The sequence below is a fragment of the Neolamprologus multifasciatus genome, chromosome 14 (assembly GCF_963576455.1).
Source record: "Neolamprologus multifasciatus chromosome 14, fNeoMul1.2, whole genome shotgun sequence".
Lineage (NCBI taxonomy): Eukaryota > Metazoa > Chordata > Actinopteri > Cichliformes > Cichlidae > Neolamprologus > Neolamprologus multifasciatus.
Window position 1 is genome coordinate 24,192,524 of NC_140452.1, and position 23,320 is coordinate 24,215,843.

Sequence of the window (23,320 nt, forward strand, 5' to 3'; positions counted from 1 at the left end):
TAATTAATTTAATTAGTAATTTATTACTAAGGATAAGCGGAAGCGAATGGATGGATGGATGGATGGATAGTAATTTATTAATAAAAAAAATGTTTCGCCTTTCCCTGATTGGTTAACCTCGTGCATACGTTTCAAAATGCTCCCTTTGCGGTTGGCGTTGCTAGCTATATGGGATTTGTAGTACAAAGCGGCCGTTTTCTGGGTTTCTGGTACCGTTTGCGTAAACGACGTAAACTACATTACCCAGCATTTCCCACGAGCCGTGCAAAGTTGACGTGTATTTTGTTGGTGAACTGAAAATTTCCCGTTTGTCGTCATCCAGTTGTGAAAAGCCGGACACAGTTTCGACACAGCTTTTAATACATTTTTTGTGAATTTTAAGCGTCCGTTGACTTCGTAACAGCTTGTGACGATGGCCGGAGAAATCTCCATGGTTGGTGAGTAGAAGCATAGCCGTTTTAGGGTGCTAATTCATGAGCTAATAATGGTTTGGTCCACCTGTGATGCGCGTGCTGTTACCGTCCCACAGGTTCGGTGATTCTGGCCCTGTTCTTGGCTGGCTACCTGGGTCAGCAGTACCTGCCTCCCCCAAAACCCAAGGTGATCGGCTTGGACTTGGGCACCACCTTCTGCTCCGTGGGGGTCTTCCACTCGGGCAGCGGGGAGGTGGAGGTGATAGCGGATGAAGAGGGGAGGAAGAGCATCCCTAGCGCGGTCTCTTTCACCACCACCGCGGTGCTGGCCGGACACGAAGCCGTGGACCTAGCTGACATCAACCCCCAAAACACCATCTACGATGCCAAAAGGTTCATCGGGAAGATTTTTGAGCCAGAGGTCCTAGAGAAGGAGAGCGCTAGGTACCCGTTCAAGGTGGGTCATCCCGGGCTGGGTTTGGAAAGTTTTCAGCTCAGACAGGCAACCAATCTAGCCACCTTTCCTAACTATGTGTATGCAGTGATATTAGATCCACACTTTAAAAAAAGCATCCTCTCATCCTTCTCTTGCCATAGGTGATAAACAACAATGGCAATGCAGAGTTTGTGATCTCCACCAACCACACCTTCACCGTTACCCCAGAGTTCATTGGCTCCAGGCTGCTGCTGAAGCTGAGGAAGATGGCCGAGCGACAGCTGGGTGTGGTGGTGCAGCAGGCCGTCATCTCAGTGCCTGCAGAGTTTGATGAGAGGCAGAGGATCTACACAGCAAGGGCCGCTAACCTTGCTGGTCAGTTTACTAATGAGTCTCAAGACTGCACATAATTAAACTGGGTTTACAGAGAGCTTTACCCAGTCTTTGAATCCATTACAGCGCTTCTTCTCAGGCATCATTAAAAACAACTCGTACCCCACATTAATGTTAGAAGTGTGTGCAAGCTAACTCTTCCTTCGCTGTCTTCCAGGCTTGGCGGTCTTACGCGTGATCAACGAGCCCACGGCTGCAGCAATGGCCTACGGCCTGCACAAGGTGGACGTGTTTAACGTGCTGGTGGTGGACTTGGGAGGAGGGACTTTGGATGTGTCTTTACTCATCAAACAGGGAGGCATGTTCCTCACTAGGGCAATGGCAGGTAATGTGCTTCACAGCTCCAGAAATAAAAGTTTGGTATAGTTGTAATAAAGTTGCGATAGACTAGCGACCCTTTCCAGGGTGTACCCTGCCTCTCGCTCGGTGGCAGCTGGGGTAAACCCCACCATTCCTGACTGTAAAATATAATTCTAAAACACCATGGCAACAAACAAGCAACGTTACATGCTTCTATATACTCTAGAACCTTTTTTTATGTTTGTCACACTTAAATGTTTCTGATCATTTCATTTATTTATTTATTTCACACTTGGTTCAACAGTTTCAGCAGTCATCAAACAAATGTAAATATTAGACAAAGATGAGACAAGTAAACAAAAAATGCAGTTTCTAAATGAAGGTGTTTGTTATTAAGGAGGAAAAAATACAAACCTACTTGGACCTTTGTGTAAAAGGGATTCCACCCTAACCTAATAACTGGATGGGCCACCCTTAGCAGCAACAACTGCAATTAGGCGTCTTTTACAGCACTGTGGAGGAATTTTGGCCCACTCATCTTTGCAGAATTGTTGTAATTCAGTCACATTGGTGGGTTTTTGAGCATGAACCATCTTTTTAAGATCATGCCACAGCATCTCAATCAGATTCAGGTCAGGACTTTGACTAGGCCACTCCAAAGTCTTCATTTTGTTTTTCTTAAGCCATTCAGAAGTGGACTTGTTGGTGTGATTTGAATCATTGTCCTGCAGAACGCAAGCATGTTTCAGTTTGAGGTCATGAACAGGTGGCTGGACAGGATGTTTTGGTAGACAACAGAATTCATGGTCCCATTTACCACAGCAAGTCTACCAGGCTTCTGAGGCAGCAAAACAGTCCCAGACCATCAAACTACCACCGCCATATTTTACTGTTGGCGTTATGTTCCTTTTCTGAAATTGTGTGTTACTTTTACGTCAGATGTAATGGGACACACACCCTTCAAAAAGTTCAGCTTTTGTCTTGTTAGTCCACAGAGTATTTTTCCAAAAGTCTTGGGGATCATCAAGATGTTTTCTGGCAAAACTGCGACGAGGCTTTTTTTCTTTTGCTCAGCAGTGGTCTTCGTCTTTGAAATATGCCTTGCATGCTAAATGACCTCATGTTTGTGTGTTTATTTCTAAAAAGCTGCATAGCTGCTGCTCTTCTGACTAATAAGTGACTTACTGCATCTTGTGGTTCAAAGTGGTGTTATGTAAGATTACAGGAGTACTGTGTCACTGTTGTTGTGGTATCACCTCAGAGAAACGTTACGCTAAGGGTGGGGGGGGGATGGGGCATCGATACAGCATAGTATTGCAATATTTTGTATGGCGACATTGTATTGATACAGGGACATCCATATTCAACATTTTATTAAATAAATGAAAAGAATTTAGGAACACTGTAAACAAGAGAGCTCACCTCATGCACTCCTGAGATGATGTTAGCCAAGCAAACTTACATGAAGTCCACTCGAATGTGTTAAAAACTATCCAACTAGCTTTGACAAATCTACCTACTTGTTTAAAGCAAGTTAACAGCTCAGCCACTGTAATTAAAAATAGGACAGCAACTTGTTTATGTCTACAAAGAAATTGTTGGCTGCCTGGTGATTGTATTGAATATTTTCACATTCTACAACATATTATAACTTGTGGCGACTACATTTTTTGGGTGTTGCATATTCCTGACCACTTTTGAACAAAAGGCAGTTGCACAGGTTGTCTGATAGGAGGCAACCTTTCTGCAAAACAGTTGCAGTCTGACTTGGACGGACTGCAATCACTTTCAGAATGTTTGCAAATAATTGTATCATTTCTAAATGCAGACAGTCTGGTTGAGTCTTTGGCGATGAGCACAACTCGAGGGGACTTGACTCAACTGGCTGCCTGCTGAATGTAATATTGTTGTATTCCTGCAGAACAGGATTGCTACTGGCAACCACGTGATACTCAAAAATCCCATCTGTTTCAATCATTACTGGTGAATGGCTGCAGAATGAAAGCACTTACTCTTATTGATATACTCTGTATTGTGACAGTGTTGTATTGTGTATACTGTACCTCTATACTATCAGTCTATAATGTTAAACGGCTCTTTTGTTTGTTTGCTTTCAGGCAATAATAAGTTGGGAGGTCAGGACTTCAGCCAGAGGTTGCTCCAGTACACAACAGAGCGAGTCCGGCAGGAGTTTGGAGTCCCACCCACCCTCAAGGAGGACATCCACCATCTCCGGCAGGTTGTAGAAGCTGCCAAGCTAAACCTGACCCTCCAACCTAGCGTAACCATCCGGGTGCCCCTGCACCTTCGCACTCTCGACAGCTTAGACAGCTCCACTCCGCCTCCAGTTCTCTTCCAGGCCGTAATCACTCGCACGCTTTTTGAGGAGCTCAATGAGGACCTCTTCCAGAAGATTCTGGCACCTGTGGAGACCGTGTTAGCTGAGGGTCACTTGGACAAGAAGGAGGTGGATGAGATTGTTTTGGTTGGAGGCTCCACCAGGATCCCGCGAATTAGGAGGCTAATTAGTGAGTACTTTGGAAAGGAGCCCAACACATCAGTGGACCCTGACCTGGCTGTGGTCACCGGCGTGGCCCTACAGGCCGGCATCATGGCCGGCTCCTGGCCTTTACAAGTCAGTGCCATAGAAATACCCAACAAACATCTGCGCAAGACGAACTTCAGCTAATCTCTATTCCAGTGTTTCATTAGTATTTCATGCTTCTTTAATGTGCTTCTTTAACATCTGCTGATGGGAGGGAAAAAAACACACACACACAATAAACCCGTCACCAAAAAGCTTACGATGCACAGCGGTCCTTCTGCTCGGTTGTGGAAATCGAGCGGACATCAAAGAAAGCAGACGGTGTACTGAAACAACATTCCTATACAGCGACTTGTAACATCAGAGGTGAACAGTCTGGTTTCACATTCTGAGTAACAGCTACTTTTGTTGTGCGCCAACTTGCAGTAAGACAGCACGACAGTGTCTCTGTCACGTATCTGCTGCCCCGTTCAGCTTCAGCAGTTGATGCTTAGTGGCATCAGATACTTAACTTGTGTTCAGGGAACAGCCACACCTTTAGAAAACATCAAGACTAGCCAGTACTGCTCTAGCTATTTATTTATTTATGTGTAAATTGTGTGGGTCTGATTGTGTTCGTGTGAAAGAGACAATGCGTGTAGGTGTTTAATTGACCTTTAATTTGAGTTCTTAATTATGCCTTTCAAAGGAGCGGCTACATTGTTTGACCTGCTCCCTCAGAAGCCTTCGTCCTGCTCATAATTTTGTAGAAGTCGCAGCAACTAAGTGAGACCAGTTAAAATGTGTCCATATGCTTTTAAAACACTCAAATGTAGTGTAACTGTGAGGTGCAGAGTTCAGTCAACAGATGAAGGTACGTGCTGTATTAAGCCTTCGTTTTTTTTTTGGTTTTTTTTACAGTACTGTAAATCATTAGCATTGTGAGTAAAATCCACATAAGGTTATTTGCCTTTAAAAGGGACTGAGGAAACGTGCTCAGTGTTGCACTTTAAGGACTCCACATGTTGACCAATGAGACTTTTTTGTGCAATAGAGCTGCTTTATTTAAATATTTGGGAGGACGGACTGCTGCTGTAGTTCAAGATGAGGACGACCAAAACGTCACTCATCGGTGCCTTGTGTGTTTGATGCTGAGAAATGTGTTCCTGTCACATTTGGATATTTAAGAACGTGTTTGAACGAGATACAAGAAATGTTTGCTGTATATCCAATTTGGAAGTTCATCTCTGGAAAACAAACAGAAAAGCCACTCTGGTAGTTTTACTTTATTTCGACCAAGAATTCAGTGTGCCCACATTCCTTTGAAGTATCGCAAACTCTGTTCCCCCCCCCCCTTGTAATTCATAAATAGGTGTATTCACACCTGCTTTTGTATTTCACATTTTGATGTGTTAGAGCCTCCAGTAAAGATACTGTATGAATCATTTCAATTCCTAACAGGAATAATACCAGGATCTATTTTTATATTGCAACTTTCACCAAGTTTAAGTGTATTTGCCTGAAAATGTCAACAGTCTGCTTTTTGACCTATTAAAATGAGTTTCCGTCTTCTTCACTGTTCTTTCCTTTGAAAAGTCAAACTTTTTTCAGTTTTGTATTTATGACTGTCGGGTACTGGGGTGGGGTGATGCAGATGAAGCTCGTGTACTCATCTGAATTTTATCTGAGGCCTCTAATAGAAGGCGGAGAAATTCACAGAGTAGATGAGTGAAGCTGTAATACCTCCCACTAAGAATATAAATACATTTAAGCTCTGACATACATGAGTTACTCAAAATAACACTTTAACACTGTGTAAATAACAGTGTTATTATTATTAAATAATTATTATTAAATAACACTAAAGGTCACTTGTGCCAAGTGACCTTTAGCAGATAACTTAAATAACCCTTTTTAAGATCTTAATGAGGACACTGGACCCTTCTGAGAATTATTGAACCCACACGCTTTACACTTATCCAGACAAACATGATTTCAAAAGCTGTGCAAGAGAAAAGAAGGGAAATATAACCCAAAACACTTTGTTTTATTTCATTCCTTAAGACTTTAATTTAGAGTTTATAACATTTGCTTCTGAGGCACAGTAATACCCAACATAAGAAAACACAAAGGTAATCCATCTCTTGACCTGTTCTGATACCAGTCGTATCCCGTATCGCTTCATTTTCACATTTGGCGCCCACTTCATCTACCTCACAGCGGTCAGTTTCACACCAGCAACCAAGCTTTAGATGCATTTTGTTCGTCTGCACTGAAATACCACAAGACTTGACTGCTGTACTTGAACTCAAAGGCTGTACAGGAAGTGAAATCTAATAGGACCAGACTATTGCTAAACTGTCACGTAAGTTCAGATGCCTTTGTGGGCTAGAGCATCTCACGCATTAGTCACCTTTTACATACAATTACACACTCAGCACTGCACACATTTATATACCCAGTCAGAAAACACACAATACACATTAAAAATGTACATTCACCATTTACCATAAAAACAGGAGCACAAGTCTCCCCCCCGGACCATTTAAACCAGTTGTACTGGGAGCACAGCTCACATGAGTCAGTAGAAGGGATACTTAGAGTTACATGCATTGGTAGGACAGCAGGGCTCTGAGCCTCTATCAAAATAATTCTCTTACATACACCATGTGAGTTTGTCACCTGGAGGAGAAGGCAGGACTTCTGTAAACAGCTTCTGAGTTTTTTTTTTCTTTTCTATTTAAATATAAACATTACTGTTGGTAAGTTTACTATAAACTACAGCATAGTGCTGCCAGGAGGCAGGATACAATGGGCTGTAAGCTATTAGCCCCATGCTGCGATAAAGCCACAATAAAAAATAAAATTCATCTGAAGAATATCTGATGGCGCTTAAAAGAATGAACTGCTTTGGGAAATTAGCTCAAAAGAAATAAAGAAAGTTGATCTCTGTAAAGAAACAGGCCATGGGAACTCAGAGGAACATTTGGAAGTGAGAGGAGGAGGAGACAAAATTCAATCAGTACAAAGTGCTCTTTGAAATTGTACAGTATGTGTGAGGGGGAGGAAAAAATAGTACTATTTACAGAGTATACACAAGGATACTGCAGTCTGCCGGTTAATCGGGGCAGCAGAGGCAGAGAGACACTTTTACACTGATAAACTGGAATGACGGGATCGCTGAGTAGTGTTGTTTTCATCCTGTGAGGCCGAGATCACTGGCTGATGCCCTGATTGGCGTAGTAGTCGTAGCGGTCTCCATAGAGCTCCTCGGCACTGCCAACTCCGCTCCTCACCTCTGGAGGGCGCCAGAGGACAAGAAACAAAACAATTTGTATCAATGATACATTTCCAGCTCTTTCTGACCTCATCTCATTTACACAAACACCTTTCCCCAGCAGGTTAACAACACTGAAGGATTGGAAAAATGATAAAGAACCACAAACAGCTGGCACTTACACCACTCACCTTTGACCTCCAGTACCAAGGGCTGTCTACACAGACTGGGACAGGATTTTCCCCTGGCAGGATTTTGGGGGAGGACAGATGTGTGAAGGGATGGATGGATGCAGGTATGATGATGAGGAAAAAGGGCAAAGTAGGCAGAGGTGGAAGGTAACAAGGGATGCAACGGATGAAGGGAACAAAGGAAGAAGTCACTGCTTGTGAAGGATGAAAAGGTGCTGAACATCACACGGAGGATGTAGGAGGGAGGCTGTTACTGGGGCTGACCTTCAACATGGAAGAGAGGAAGAGGAGGACCAAGAAGATTTACAGACACTCAGATGCATGCTGGGATGGACTGGCATGCTATTTGGGCACCTGAAGTCTAAAAAACAGGTTGCGGAGGTTCAAGAGCCCAAATTAATGAAAAATAAATAAATAAATAAAGACTGGTAAATAATAAAATTTTTCTTTATTTCACTGCACGGGCCTTACCAGAGAAAATAAGTTTCTCCTTCATGACGTTGATGTCTCCACTGGACCTCCTGACCGCAGCATTCAGCATGATCTGTTCAGGGTTGTAGCTGCGCATACCGCTCATCCGATACCTGCAGTGTTTGCACAGGCTGGATCAGAAATCACCACGAGACACAAGGACACCCTGAAGACAGCTGCACTGGATTACAGCCTGGACATTTCAAATTGTAATAAGAAACCTGGTCTGTGTGCATGCCTCACTCTGTTAAAATGTACAGATTGGAACAAATTTTGTTCAGAAATTGTTTGTTTGATACTTCACATGCTATGATGCAACATCCAACCGATGTCGGTCAAGTGTATGAAGTATGGCGTTCAATTTGGGGAAAAAAGAACAAACGAACAAAAAACAACAGACTTCTCATAGTGTGTATGTATGTATGTATGTATAGGTACTGATCGGGTTTAATTGTGAGTAATAAGGTAAAAGCATCACCCCTTTATCTTTGGAAACACTTGAACGTATTTCATTAAAGATGTGCATTTTGCTGGCAAAATGATCATTTAATTAATGAGTCAATATTCACTGCTCTACTGTTCTCTTAAAATATACTGTTACATGTCTCATAGAAAAACAAACAAAAACAATGTTTCGTTAACAATTAAAAACATATCAACTATTTTCTTATACAAGCGGTTTAGCACTGTTTTGTCTTTGCTAGATTATCGTTCCTGACAGGCCACTGATTTCATTTCCTGCCTGCCACAACTTCATCCTCGTTTTAATGAAAACAGCCCCGATTTCAATTCAATTAACTTGGAAGCATTAGTCACAATGAACTGTGACTAATGCACAAAAGCATTTAGAGACACAAACAAGCCAGGATTCAGAAAGCCAATCCTGAGGCCTTTCCTGGATGAATCGAGAGCTCCAATTCATTTTGGACATTTAGTCGGTAACTTATTAAGACTGATGAGACATTTAAACTCTCACTGTGGACTATTTTTTGTGCTGTGTGGGTAGATTACATTTCATTTGTTTAGCAGAGGAGAATGAGGATGAGAAGTCGTCACTGTCATAGAGGAAAGCAGCAGCGCAATACATCCATTCAGGTGAGACAGAGAAGAAGGTGAGAATAAATATAGGAAGTGGAACTAAGGTGGAGAGAAAAAATCTGGATGAGATGGATGATATAGTAACAGCAGAAAAAAAAGAGGAAATCAACGATGCATCAAACAAAGGAATGATGGGTAAAGATTATGAAAGGTAGGAAGGTGGTGAAAGGAGAGAAGACTTTGGGTCAGGAGAGGCGACCCAGTTACCTGATCATGTGATAGCTGAGAGAAGATGCCAGAATGCAGCAGGAGGAGGAGGAAGAAGAGCATGCACGTCAGGCAGAGGAGAAAGGACGAGGAAGAGGCGGAAAGAGAAAAAAGGACAAAAGAAGGCGGGAGACAAGAGATCAGTTTAGAAGCCAGCAGAAGCTATTAAATAGCTCCAATAATCAGAGCAGACTCATTTTGGACCCTTATTGTGGAACAGATTAATAAATAAATCAATGCCCTTGGTGCCAGTGATGACAGGAGGACAGGCCATCTGTCTCTGGGGTCATCAGAGAAACAAACAAACAGCACTTTTAACACAGCAGAAACGCAGGGCAGGGAATGTGAAGGGGTTAGCAAACAGAAAACACGTTTATATAAAGACATTCACCCTTCTCCGGCCTGGGACACAACAGAAATACACATGACGGCTTATAATGCCACAAAACAAAATGGGTTTTAAAGGGATTCTCATTTGATTAAAAAACAGCATCATTATGTATGAGCTGCTGATGTGTTCCAGACAAGGAGATGTCGTCTGAGTAAATGTGTTTGTCAATTAGCAGTAATGAGTGTATTTAAGTGTGAAAGAGGAATAACACACCTGCAGAAAAATAGAGAAACATTAGCTGTTGTGTAAGAGCTCGCTTTAATGATCTCACTGCTGTGTGTGTACTTACTTTTGGAAAATGAATATGCCTATGACTACAGCGAAGGAGATGAGGTCTGCGGACACCCACGCTAGGCAGTACTCATTTGGTCTCTGGAAGCACACACACACAGTCATGATAGATCTGAGTTTTGTCTTGAAGTCATTTACAGCAGGATCCATCACAGGGTGGCGCTATATGCCAAAGAATACAGTTAATTTCAGCTGAATTGTGCTGAACTGTTTTTTCTGAATAAACCCACTAAAATAGCAGTTTTTTTAAACAAACACTGACACTGTCAACATTATCATTTACTACAAACATAAATGCAAATCTCTACTTCCTTCCCCATTACCTTCTGTTGGTCTTAATGACAACTCATAGCATATTTGAGAGGATATTTTTCACAGTTGGGTTTAACAGACAGCGCCGCAGATGCTACGAAAGCCTAAACTGTCCCTGAGCCGTAGCAGTGAGCTGGAGGTCATGTCCACATGTTGTCATGCAGAGTTCCCGTATGGTGCCACAGATGGGGGGAGCGGTTTGGCGCGCTGCACATATGAGGGCGAGTGGAAGGATAGCAGAGAGGCTGCCCATGTTGAGAAGTTTCAACAGGAAGACTGAACTAGAAAAGAATGACACTACAGCAAACAGGAGTTCAGTTCAAAGCTAGGCTCTCCTTTTGATATCAATCAGTAAAATCTAATTTAGTCAAAGAGAGGATGAAGCTGAAGGAGAGGGAGGTTAAAGAGGGCCCTCGCAGCCTTTACAATAAGCATGTATCTAGTAGCTCCCTTAATTAGGTCCAAATTAAATTAAGATACAGGTGGGCTCCACTCGAGTTGTAGTAGCATCTTAAGGACCACTGATTGAAGCAGGATAGAGCCAAGCTAATCAGCGATTGCTATAACTGAGGCTCTGAATACAATTTTATTTAATTTTTATTTGTTTGGCACCAATTAAAAACAGGTAAAGAGCCTTCAATATTAGAGAGAAACCCAAGCAATGAGACATGAGTAAAAGTAAGAATTTTAAACAGTAAGAGATCTACATGATGCCTGCTGGTTGGAAGAAGAGGCTCAAACTTACAGTTTATAAATGGGATGTCTCATTCTCTTTGATTTTCTATAAATTAATAAAATACCTGCTGAATACACATATTTTAAGACAGGTATGCAACAAGATTTGGAGAGCAGAAAAGGTCTGAAAAAATCTCAATGCAGAAAAGGAGCAAGTGGGGGGGGGAAAGGAAATCATTCAAATAGAAGATCAGGCCCCCCCATTTTGTTAACTTAAAAACAAAATGTGAATCCAAAAGACTTATATAAAACTATACTGTGTGTGATGAGTCCTTACCATTAACCAGATGGGGTAAGGCACCTTTAGGAGGACATGCGAGGCCTCTGAGGAGACTGATGACACCCCGCTGCACCAGAGCACCGAGTACAGCCAGGGCTCGTTGACTGTGTAGAGGGTGAGATTGATGTGGGCCTCGGAAAAGTTCCTGGGAAAAAAGGTGGAGAAAAAAAAAGGAAAACATTCAGGCACTTATAAATCTTTGTGCTGAAGCTGCAGACTGATAACACAACATCAGGGTTGTGTGTCTTCCTACCTGATTTCCTCTCTACTGACTTGGTTGTATCTGAGCAGCAGGCTGCTGATGCCGGACTGCTCCAGAACTTGAGGGCTCCGTTTCACCACTGAGGTCTGGATCAGATCAGGTGCTAGCTGTCTCACCTGGGCTCTATTGTCATCAGGCGTCCACATCACCTGGACACGGCACAGCACGTCAAACAGTTACAGCTCTGAAACTATCACCAACACAACTATTTTTATAGAATTTGCATTTGAACTCATTCGTTTTGCATGTAGCATGCAAACAAAGAAACACCGGACATCACGCAGTGAAAAAGAGCAAACACACACTGCCATTTAATCCCTATATAACTACCAGGCTTTGAGGAACCCCAGATTGCTGCACAGCTTGTAGTGTATCGTTGATCCAGCTGTCGTAGCAGGGGTGCTTGGGAGGAGGTCTGCGCAGCCTGAAAACCACCGTGCTGTTGTGATATGAGGCTAGTTTTAGAAGCTGCTCCAGGCTGCACACGGTCTGGTTGGCGATCCGTTCCCTCTCACGTTGAAGCAGCGTGTGCACGGTCCAGAAGGGGTCATCCTGAAACATCACACACACATAAAAAAGAAAAAAAAAGTGATCATCAGCTTTACAGTTTAAATGAAAGAAAAATACAATACAGCTTTATAAAACTTTTATCAACATAAAAACTCAAAAGATCATTCAGTACATCGTTGGAGGATGCCACATTTCTCGCTTCACTGCTTACTCCCTTTGGAGAAGATCCTGAGAAAATTCTTTTACTCTATGATAAGATGCCATTTCACTTTTTTTTGACTAGAAAACTCTTCATTTCTGCCTTTTATATATTGTAGAATATATATATACTACAGATTAGGTGATGAAAAATCATTGTTAAAATTACATGGAGTGGTGGTACGGCTTTTCTTAGAAATGCAATATCTATCCACACAGTGTGCACACATGCAGTGTAAACACAAGAGGGGAAAGTAATGAAGATTCAAACAAACACAGACAGCCACATCTCAGTCTTTGCACATCATGGTCTCATCTCATAAGATCTAAGCTAAAGAAGGAAACCTTTTAAAGCAACAAACCTGCACTTTTAGACATGGACAGATTAATGGAAAGCAGTCCTTGAGTGATGGCTGTTTCATGTACGGGGATGAGAGTGAAACATGGCACTCATCGCACCGCAGCTCCCAGTAAAGCTTTGGTGGGTGTTAACATTTTGATGAAAGCCAACGACATCATGAATGATCAATGTGCGATGTCGTATAGTACTTATGGCTCACTGGGATAATGGCTTTTGTTGTACATCAGTGCATCCCGGCACGCTAAAGCTAAGACTGCTTTAAAATAAATTCACAGATGTAGTGCTTATTAGAAACCAAGAACTACCTTGAGGAACCAACGTCCAGCGTTGAGCTGCTGCAGATCCGTCCAATTGAAAAGTGAGGCTTCGTCCATTTGTCTATCTGGAAAAACCTTCTCTACGTCTGTGGTCCTTCGCAGGGTAAAGTCACGCATCAGGAAAGGAACACCATCCATGCTAGCAAACAAAAGAGTTAAGTAATTAATATTTGCAGCTGATGTGTATGAGAGAGATGAAGGTTCCAAAAATAGCAGAGAAGAGATAAGAACTGAAATCGTGCCAAAAAAGGAAAATTCTGCTGCTGACCAATATGGGAATAAAATAATAATAAAAAAAAAACCTGAGCTCACATCAAGATCATTTCCAGGAAAAGACAAAAGGAGAAAGCCCTTCCATTCTCTGTATTTGTCATTCAAATACTAATCGGAAAAACAAACTAAGCATTTGACTAACAAATATTCTGCTAACACATATAGGTGGGTGTTTGTCTGTGTTTGAACTGTTAGTTTCCAAAACATCATCATCATCATCATCATCATGTGTGGGGAAAAAGATAAATAAATAAAAATCATGTTATATAGTATGAATGCATGGACACATTAGCATTTGTCTCCAGTCTGCTTCAGGAGTGGAGTCTCTTTGTGGATCTGGCTGTCATCAGGTCTAATTACTCAGCACCGTTAGAAGCCCACCTGTCAGCAGCCTGAACATCACACACCCATTCACCTCTCTCAGGACTGTACAGTGAACACACACACAAACATAAACAGACTGCACCAAGATTGCTGCAAAAACATCTAATCACATTAGGATGCACTGACGGTCTTAAAACACTCTGCACTATGAAATGTGGCTCTAAAACACAAACACGCACTTTGTGGCCGGCATCACTCTCCACCTCCACACAATCACTCATCCTTCATAGCCGTACATGCATGAGTAGACATGGGCACCCACTATTCATCATATAGCACGGCCACTGGAGTATCCACCCACCCAATTTCCTGCCTTCCTCCAAGTGTGCCTCTCTGAGCTCAGCCCATCTTCATTTATTATGTTGGTAAAATCATGCAGGAATTGATAACCACGGACTGCTACTATACTTAACAGCGGTATGTTCAATGCATAATGCCTAAGATTGTCCTTTTGGTATTTGGAGTACACAATAATAATAAAAAAACACAAAAGACAAAAAAACAAAATCCCAAGCAAGTCTAAATGTGATATGTAGTCCTGTGTGACGTTAGTCCTGAACTGATGGAGAAATTTTTGAAAAGCCAGTGATTGTGATAATCTATGAAACCCAGTGTGTGTGTGTGTGTGTGTGTGTGTGTGTGTGTGTGTGTGTGTGTGCCCTTTGTTTCTGCCTGGGGGTGGGGGTGGTGGTACTAAACCTTTTATTTGCTTTGCTTTATCATTCTCTTGTATTGATTGTGTGTGCATACCTGATAGCCACGTCAGCGTCCAACCCAGTGACGTTCATCTGCAGCGCTCGCTGGAAGGACCAAATTGTGTTCTCTGGAGCAAGCTACAAACACACTCACAGTAAAGGACAAGCACAGAATCTTTTTTATTTATATATTTTTTTAACACATAGCCCCGTAACAATGACCCAACTTCTGACTTTTCTGAAGTTGGAGCTACATCTCTTGATATGAAAATGACACAGAGAACAAGTTTCTACATGTATTTATAATGCTTTCACACTCTGTCCTGTTCACAAAATAATACACACTCTGCCCTCTGAACACAAAGGATTGTGTGTAATGAAAAAAGTCACAGCTGCAGCTTGCCCTTTAACTCTTCTGGTCGAGGGTATGATCAATACCATACCATCACTTACTAGAATAGTATCATCCTATGAAAGCCTGTGAGTAAAGCTACTTGCCTGGGAACCACAGGAAAGGAATGATGCTATAATCAATACAGAGTGATTCTGGGACAAAGAGTCCAGTGATGTGATCACTGTTTCCCAGTGGGAGTCTCACAGCCTTCCACAGCCACTCCTAAATTTAGATTCCACAGTGAGAATCGATTGCCTTGCACAAATAGCACAAAAATCTGGGTGTGTTTTTGAGCGTGTGCGTGACTAACTGTTCTGAACAACCATCTTCTCGTTCCTTCTAACAGTTGTGTAATACTCAACAGTACGTTTTGCCAAGGGCTTAAATTTGTCTGCAGGTGATGTTAAGAAGCAATGGCATTAACCCAAGCACATAAATCAATCATGCAAAAATGCACTTTGCTTTCATATGTTCAGATCATATGTTAATGTGGCTAACCATTCCAGCTCCAAGTAAGAGTCTAACTGGTGCTTAAAAAAAAAACTACAAACAACACTTTGTCTTTAGCTGGGTTACAGCTCAGTCCAGAAGAAAATGTAGGTATGGAGCGCTCCCAGCTCACATAGTTTTTCTATTTTTCAGTTGCACAACCACAAGTTAATATGCTGACACAGTCCTTTTGTTTTTCATTCAGAAAAGTGAGAAAAACAAAACAAAACAAGGGACTAATATAAAAAAAAATAAAAATATAAATCAGCACAATTTTTCCTGGGACTCTGGGAGCCTTGCTGCAAAGCCAATATCAGGACTCTGTATGTTACTGTACAAACATGTACATCAATTTATTTATTTATTTATTTTGTTTTAAATTCTCATTCAGAATGGAAGCTGGGCATCAGCTGACTCACCATAGGGGCTCCCTGATGGCCAATAACAGCAGGGCGTGGTTTGAGGGTGGCTGGGTCCATGATGCAGGGAGAAGTGATATGTAGGGGCACCATGTAGAGTGCTAGTAACACACTGACATACAGCAAAACCACCACCACCTGGAACACTGGAAGAAGATATGCAGCATCAACATAGTTACAGTTATTAGCTGTGATATAATGAAGTCTAGTTTGACTTTGGGGAAATTTGCTTTTATGATGATGACTGTAAGAACACTCCAATAGGAGCATAGCATAATAACTGGAACAGGGGAAATGGATAACACAAAATCTACCATTCAGCACCTCCAAAGCTCACCAAACAGCTCATTATACACAGTTTGTGAAAGATGCTAGGTGCTAGGAGTGCGCCAAAATCGGTTACCTCTGTGCAAAGGCAGTAAATATCTGAATGTTCAGCAGTGCTTAAAACTACACAGTGGCCAACAACACATCCATCGGGGCCATAGAGATTACCCTGTGTCCAACTCTGTATAAGTCTGTAATGATGGCTGAAAGTGGGCACCCACACACACACCCACACACGGGAATGTATTTGTTTCAAGGTCAGCTCCGGGGCGGGGTTCAGTAGCCAACTCTTGTTACACACAGGAGACTCACACAACCCTCATCCACCCTCTCACTCGCACACGCACTCATAGCCTCTTTGATATTCAGTTGCTGTTCTGCACTGAAGAAGAGAAATTTTGCCAAGACCTTTTCACCTCATCAAGTATATTAAAAAAAAACCAACAACTAAACAGTCAGGCGAGTTATTTTCCATCTTTCAAAGAGACAAGGGCAAATTCTCTTGAGCAATGATAATTTAGATGTATCAGGTTTTATCACTAAAGACACATTTATCTTTGAAAAAACAATAACTTGTAAGTAATTAGCAGTTAATGATATACCATTAATGCATCAGTTTTTTGGTAGCTAACACTGTGGCTCCCCCTTGTTCAAAATCTCAAAATCATAAATCACAAAGACTTTCAAGTTCTTTTTAGGTGTCTGCTTTACAGACACCAGTGGCAGTGAGAGTGAGGACAGAGCACACATTCAGAGCTACTGATCCCCACAAAGAGTCCTGAAATCAAGGACAAACAATTCAAAATGTCCTGGGTGGAAAACATCACATGAGACTGGAGGAATGTTCGTTATCTTGGACACCCTGGGTGGAGGTCTTGGCCTCTTGTCTACATAGTGTTAATCATTCACAAGTCCTCCTGTGTATGTGTGTGTTTGTGTGTTTGATCTGTGGCTGATGGTAACGTCAGGTAAGAATGGACTTGAATGTTGTGTTACAGAAGCACACATACTCATTTTTTCTGCACGGGTGACCTGTCCAGCCACAATCCAAGATAGTGCCGTGACTGCGGCGAGAGCCCCGATGTGGAGGAACGGGCCTGTAGCCTGGACAGAGGTGTGAAACAGAGAGGAATGCGGGGGTATGTAGACAGAAAAGGTTAGAGAGAGTAAACGATTGAGTAGAGGAGGAGAGAAACAAAGACAAAGAAGACAGAGAGACATGGAATTACAGATATTATCTGGAGTTGAAGCACTGGCAGCACTATTTAGAGATAATAGCTGTAATTTGTACTGGCATTTAATTTTAATGGCCACAGTTGGAGTGAAATCATGTGTCCACTTCAATCACACATTTCTGGTGGTGCAACAATCCCAAACGGACACACTAACTATAAGGTTATTTAAACTTCTCTGATGTAATTTAATTTTAGAGACACTGTAGTCGCTGTAGTACCGCATAGACAGTTTACATGATTACACATTCCTCCAAATGGCAACCAGCAGAGTATCAACTGCTACAGCAGACACACAACGATTATTTTAAAGGGACATTAAAAAAAAAAAAAGTTGTATATGGATGTATAAGATGGACTGATTGCTGTAGACACTGATGTGTAGTGTAGGAATTACACCAGTTTAAATGGGCATGTGCGAACCTCCAGAGCACTACAAAGGAGAGACACTTCAGTCCACCCTGGCTGTCTCTGTGAAAGAAAACTGATTAGAGCTCCATTACTGAGCCATTATTATATCAAGGCCGACAACCTCTGGTCAAAGTGTTGGTTGTTGTGTGAAAACAACACGGTGCCTCTCGCCTGTGGATCACAACACTCACTTTAGTACGGAACCTAAGCACCAGCTGTGATGTCTACCCATCACAAGTAGTTTAGGGTGATTTAAGTCTGCTGACCTGCAGGGAGATGGGGATGACATCCCACTCTTGCGCCCATGTTTGATTGACAGATATGACCCCAATGATGGTGGTGAGCAAGGCAGCAGTAACTCCTATCTGTGTGGAGAAAGAGGGAGAGAGACCAAAAGAGGTTGTTTGTTTAGACACACATATGCACCAGAATAACCCAGAGTAGCTCGCAGCTCTTTCACATTTCAAACAGTGTTTGGTAACTGTATTTGATTTGCTGACAGCATTTCTGAACAGCTTGTTTTCTGGGATTTTGCAACTCTGCTGGGACAACTCCACACTATAAGTTGGGAAGTTCAGCTGATCAGCAACGATTGGACACAGCGACACACACAAACACTAAGTAAACACATAACAGAGTTAAAAATACATATGTAAAACACGCCCGCCCCCCTTCCACCACTCATTTTTCACAAACCACACACAGACACATTAACAGTTGCTCAGCTTCACATTTGGCATGTTACCTTATGAAGCCAGTGCAAATTTAACTGCTGCCCAAGTGCAACGTGGCAAAGTGCTAAAACCTGAAGAGAAAGACAGAAAGAAACAAGAACAAGGTTCAGAACAAGCCTGCTGCCTTACAGATCTCAACTTGTTAACCGTTGTTATGTAAGTGGTTACCATATCTGGCAACACATGAAGACAATTTAAAAATCTCTTCAACAAAGCAATTGCGATCTGTGACTCACAAGTAGAAAAGCAATATAGGTGAAGCCAGCAGCGGTGGTGGCTAGGATGGGAACAGTGCCATCACTCCACTCCCCAGAGCGGTTGTACAGGAACCTGCAGAAACAAGGATAACAACATTTCTTGTCTTCATCACACCTAATAAAAAAGTGTGTGAAGGCTTGTGAGAATAGAGTGTCAGTGTATATATGTGTCCCTATTTTCGCCCACCTATTATCAGCCATTTTTCTTTCTTACAAAACAAACATGACTGACAAAGTACCAACAACATTATGTTAGATTAGCTGCAGAAGTCCACAAAGAAACAGACTTGTACAAAGAGACAAAATGATGCAATCTACAGTTGAAACATGACATTGATGTAAAAAGCTGAAAATGGAAACTATTGGTGTACTAAAGGTCTCTGATTGACAGGCAGACATCAATAAAGTGCTCTCAAGCTTAGTGTTAGCAACAATAATGCACAGACTCTGCACAGTGACCACAGACACTGTTTTTGTGCCACAGGGAAAATCTGACAAAAATAGATTATGTAACATTATTAATGGATGGTTGGACAAATTATTGAGGACTGGCTTCTGTCTTATGGGATGCTTTACTATAACATGCAACTACATATAGCTATATATAGACACATAAAAATATACGCATGCTACTCCGAGTTTTAATCCTCTGAAGAGTGACACTGGGTGTAACACCAGGTCCACAGCTGCAGAGAAAAGACGAAGTGCCTGAATGTATTTGTTTCTGTGCATTTCTTTGGGTGTGGGTGTGCACATTTTTAAATGACAGCTAGGTCCTTTACATTCAAAGCCTTGTGCATGATTCTAGTGGCATAGAGCCACAGCAGGGTCACTTAGTGCAGATGCTCCTCAGCCCTTTGTGAATGCTTTTTATGCTACACATGGACAGAGATACTCCCTGCAGCTAAATCACTCAGTCATAAAGACAGGGATGGCAATTGCTGTGATGATCTCTGGAAATCCCACAAAAGCAGGGTAAACAGAAGGAAATTTGCTATAAAGAGGGATGGCAAATGTCTATTGGAGATGTAAATGTGGATAAATACACACAACTAAGACAGCAGATAAAACTGGACTGTCTGCAGAGCTCCAAAGAGGATGGCAAACATAGCCAAAGCAAAAGGTAAACAGGGGGCATTGTAGTCTACTACAGCTCCATATATTCTTGGATACTACTAGGGTTGTTTTGCATGACTCAAAAATAATTCTTATTTATCCTGCCCTGGGCTTGGTGCAGCCACTCAGTTCAACCACTGTCTGGAACAGCCCGTTTTAGCTCCCTTTCATATAACTTTCTACTGTCTGGCTGCCCCTCGCAAACTCGATCTAAACAGGAAATGGGTGAGCTGTGCACCTAAGATGGTCATTTTAGGGATATTTGCTTTCAGTTAAACTGCAAAGGACCATGAGTGGGGAAAAAAATAATAATAAAAAAAATCTACCCAAAACTAGTCTGAGGCCTTTAGGCCCATTTTAAGTCAGCTTTGTTACTTATTGTGAATCAAAAGCTGGGCTAAATGAAAAAAGAGCTGGGAGATCACTGAAAACTACAGAGGTGAAGAAACGAGGAAAGGTAATGGAAGCAACGGATGATAATAAGAGGAAAAGGTGACATTGTTGCAGAGATCCCTGAGAGGATAACAGAGAGAGGAGAGAGAGGGGAAAGTTTTCATCTGAAATCATGTGATGTCTGCATGCTCTTTAGAGATTTTGCACTAAAATGGAAACATCAGTGTCGCTAATCAGTTAACATTGCCTTGCATTTAGTATCTTAAAAGGCTCAGTTTCCACAGACATTGATTAAACCCATTCCTCAACCATAAACACAGGAGGCCTTCACTGAATTTTTCTTTTAGTCTAGGATTAAACTTAATCCAATTTCTGGGAAATGCGGCCGTAGTGTCTGCTCTGTGAGAAGCTGTAAGTGGTTGTCTAAAAAACAGTAGGGGGTTAACAAATACAAATGTATATTGTCAAATATACATTTGTTTGATTAAATGTGGCCCAGGACTGAGTGGTGTACAAAACAGGAAGTTGATGGGTGAGGACCTCTATGACGTAATGGTGTAATCTGCACAGGGTTGGGTGGTCTCATTTCAGATTAATAATGCCTTGATTATACTCCGTTGCAGACACGGACAGCTGGAGAGTCGAGTGGTCGTTCCTATTTGACTTCTTTAAAGTTCGTTGCCTGTGGTGCATGTGTAGTTGGTGCATTGTAGAATACATTATTTGCAGACAAGACTGCATAATCACAAAATGCTAAAAACAAAAAAACAAACCCAAACAAAAAACAAAACAAAACAAAACAAAACAAAACAAAAACAAGCAGGCAGATGTCCCTACAGACCCTTGCGCTCACTGCTTTTCACTGATTGTGAAATGTACATCAGTCAGATCCGAGCGGACCATAGCTGATCGAAGGTGCAGGAAGTATAATTGAGGCTTCTGGCAGAAAACAGGTTAAACTGACGGTTTACAAAAACAACAAGCCAACAAGTAAGGCTTGAATGTGTTTACAGCCAAAACTATATGCTGGCAGCCTCTGACAACACACAGGGGCACTTTTGTACTCACCAGTTGAACTCACTGTAGTCATTATGTGCCTCCCACCAGAAGTAGAACCAGACAAGCAGGAGACAGAAGGTAAGGAGGAGGATCAGGGACCACAGAAGCTCCCACTGCACACACAGACACACAATTATTTATGTGGCTCGTCCATATTTAATTATAACAGACTTGAAAAGATGACTTAAGTCCTTTTGACAATAATAAAAACAACTGAATTACAAACAATCTGATGAATTCTACACACAATAATAGAGACACTCTGTATAAATTATTGGATAGACAGTCACAATTTAAGTACCACAGCAGAGACCAGCAGAGTTCATAACAAGTTAACTTTTCCTAAACTTACCTGAGCACATGGCACCAAACTGACCCGAGTATTTCCTTATACACTTTGCTCATTAGCAAGGAACAGCTTTTAATAAAGTTTGTATGCAAGCTGTCCTCATCTCCATGCACTTTGGCACTATGGCAAATATTAAATGGGTTAAATCTTCACAGAGACAGAAAGAGACCCTGAGGACATGCATAAGAGCTGATGAGCACACAGGCATTTCCATCGTTCTCAGCAAACCTTAAATACATCTACAGTTGTGCTATTATCCAGACAAAAACCTTCTGACCTTTTCTTAAAGCAAAGAAGATTGATTATAAGAAAAGCTCATTGCGCCCTGATGAACTAAGCATCAGCAATGATTGCTCACAAACCCTTAGGTAACGCACACAAAGCTGATTGAATAAACCCCGTGGGCTAAAGAGTAATGGGACTTTAAATGATTTGATACCAGTGACATGCAGTGAGTTTTGTGGAAATCACACACACCGTTTGATCACAGTTATATAAAAAGTCAGAGTTTTGTGTAATCTGGACCAATTGCATGATACACATTTACTAAGAAAATCAACTTTTCAAACCTGCTCCTGGGTCAGAAACAAGTGTCTGTAACTGTAGTGCAACTGTAGTAAATGTACATGTGTGGTGTGTCTATAGGAAGTCTGAGACGGTCAGGCAAATATCTGCATGAAGTTTAAAGATGTTACTTATAGAATCTGGTATGTTTAAAAATTATATCTAACTAATGAAATAACTAATTAATAAAAAAAAACTGTTTTTACTAGTTTATGCTTCTTTATTTGTTGTATTTGTTTATCTTCTGTAAGTAAATTTATATTTGAAGAGCCACTTTGAGCTCCCAGAAACCAGTTATGAATATTTTATAACAATAATTAATCTTAAAAAAAATGAAAGAATAGACAAAAACAAAACAAAACACATGAATGTATCCTTGCTTTTGGTCTAAACATCAAAAAACATAAGTATAAAAAAACTTGTGAGCTTTATGTGGGTTGTAGTGTTACGATAAAGTCACTTGGTTAAATAGCCTAAGCAGCTAAAATGCACCTCTGCTGAGTGCTGAGGATCAGATCATTATCACCTCAACCAGCTGATGTAAGGCGGTATGCCTGACCTGCTTTTATCAGCTCTCATTTTCAAGGTGTGTGGGTGGGTTGGTTTTTTTTTTTTTTGCTCTTTTTTTTTTTTTTTTTTTTTAATATTCAAAGCTTTCCAAAAGCTGGAGCTAAAGGTTTGTGGATCATGAATAAGCTTTTCAGCTTAAAATGATGTTAAACACAGCATCTAAATGCCATACTTTGACCTCAAGCTAGTTTTAAGAGCTTCCTTAAATTTCAGCATGGATCATATTCAGACTCTTATGGAATTCCTGATGGAACACATGTTATTTCACTAACAAAAAAATAAATAAAAAAAACACTAGAGTAACAATGAATAAATAAGTCTCTCAAAAACACTCAGTTATTTTCTGAAAAACAACTACTGCTTAGCTTCCACTGCAAAATAACAAACATTTACCTGGATCTTTCCTAACATTCAGATAACAGCTCAGCGTGGTTACAAAGAGGTTACACTGATCTCTGTGGGAGGAAGAGCTGTGTGTGACAGGCAGGTCTGGCCCGGGTTCCCATGGCCCTTAATGACTACCTGGAGACACCTGGGAGAGCCGACCTTGCTCTTGAGAGGAGCCATTGTTTGACCTGGCCTCCCTCTCCCTCTCATTAAATTCTCCACCTTCTCCTTTTCTTTGGATGAACCTGAGAGAGCTGCTATGATGCACAAAGTCTTTACTACTAATACTGAATTAATATG

At 41.4% G+C, this 23,320-nt stretch overlaps 2 protein-coding genes across 12 annotated transcripts in view; one reads left to right on the plus strand and one right to left on the minus strand.

The window, feature by feature from the left end:
- The first annotated feature begins 172 nt into the window (after positions 1-172).
- Positions 173-6,570, plus strand: hspa13 (heat shock protein family A (Hsp70) member 13). Of its 2 annotated transcripts, XR_014877923.1 has the most exons (6): positions 173-437; positions 530-870; positions 1,011-1,224; positions 1,400-1,567; positions 3,660-5,676; positions 5,986-6,570. XR_014877923.1 is itself a non-coding variant. In XM_085184649.1 (5 exons), the coding sequence occupies exons 1-5, from the start codon at positions 413-415 to the stop codon at positions 4,229-4,231; spliced, it is 1,320 nt and encodes a 439-aa protein (XP_085040775.1). In that variant the 5' UTR covers positions 173-412; the 3' UTR covers positions 4,232-6,570. The 2 variants fall into 2 exon arrangements, 1 of the variants encoding a protein (XP_085040775.1); XM_085184649.1 differs by having other exon boundaries at positions 3,660-6,570.
- gdpd5b (glycerophosphodiester phosphodiesterase domain containing 5b) overlaps positions 6,108-23,320 on the minus strand; it is a 41,076-nt gene continuing 23,863 nt past the window's right edge. The window contains exons 3-18 of one of the 10 annotated variants that reach the window (XR_014877917.1): positions 21,160-21,263; positions 18,562-18,655; positions 18,337-18,396; positions 17,858-17,956; positions 16,959-17,052; positions 15,622-15,767; positions 14,375-14,457; positions 12,956-13,106; positions 11,912-12,133; positions 11,573-11,730; positions 11,317-11,464; positions 9,991-10,073; positions 9,311-9,325; positions 8,006-8,118; positions 7,535-7,895; positions 6,108-7,364 (exon numbers count right to left, since the gene is read on the minus strand). Coding sequence is in view for 4 of the 10 variants with exons in the window: in XM_085184644.1 (XP_085040770.1) it covers positions 7,801-7,895; positions 8,006-8,118; positions 9,311-9,325; positions 9,991-10,073; positions 11,317-11,464; positions 11,573-11,730; positions 11,912-12,133; positions 12,956-13,106; positions 14,375-14,457; positions 15,622-15,767; positions 16,959-17,052; positions 17,858-17,956; positions 18,337-18,396; positions 18,562-18,655; positions 21,160-21,263 (1,665 nt within the window). In the remaining 6 variants the exon portion in view is untranslated. The other 9 variants (XR_014877918.1, XR_014877920.1, XM_085184644.1 and 6 more) reach the window with 9 other exon arrangements.

Coding starts and splice junctions, on each gene's coding strand:
- hspa13 (XM_085184649.1), top strand. CDS start 413: ATGGCCGGAGAAATCTCCATGGTTG. Junction 438..529: donor CGGAGAAATCTCCATGGTTG/GTGAGTAGAAGC, acceptor ACCGTCCCACAG/GTTCGGTGATTCTGGCCCTG. Junction 871..1,010: donor GCGCTAGGTACCCGTTCAAG/GTGGGTCATCCC, acceptor CTCTTGCCATAG/GTGATAAACAACAATGGCAA.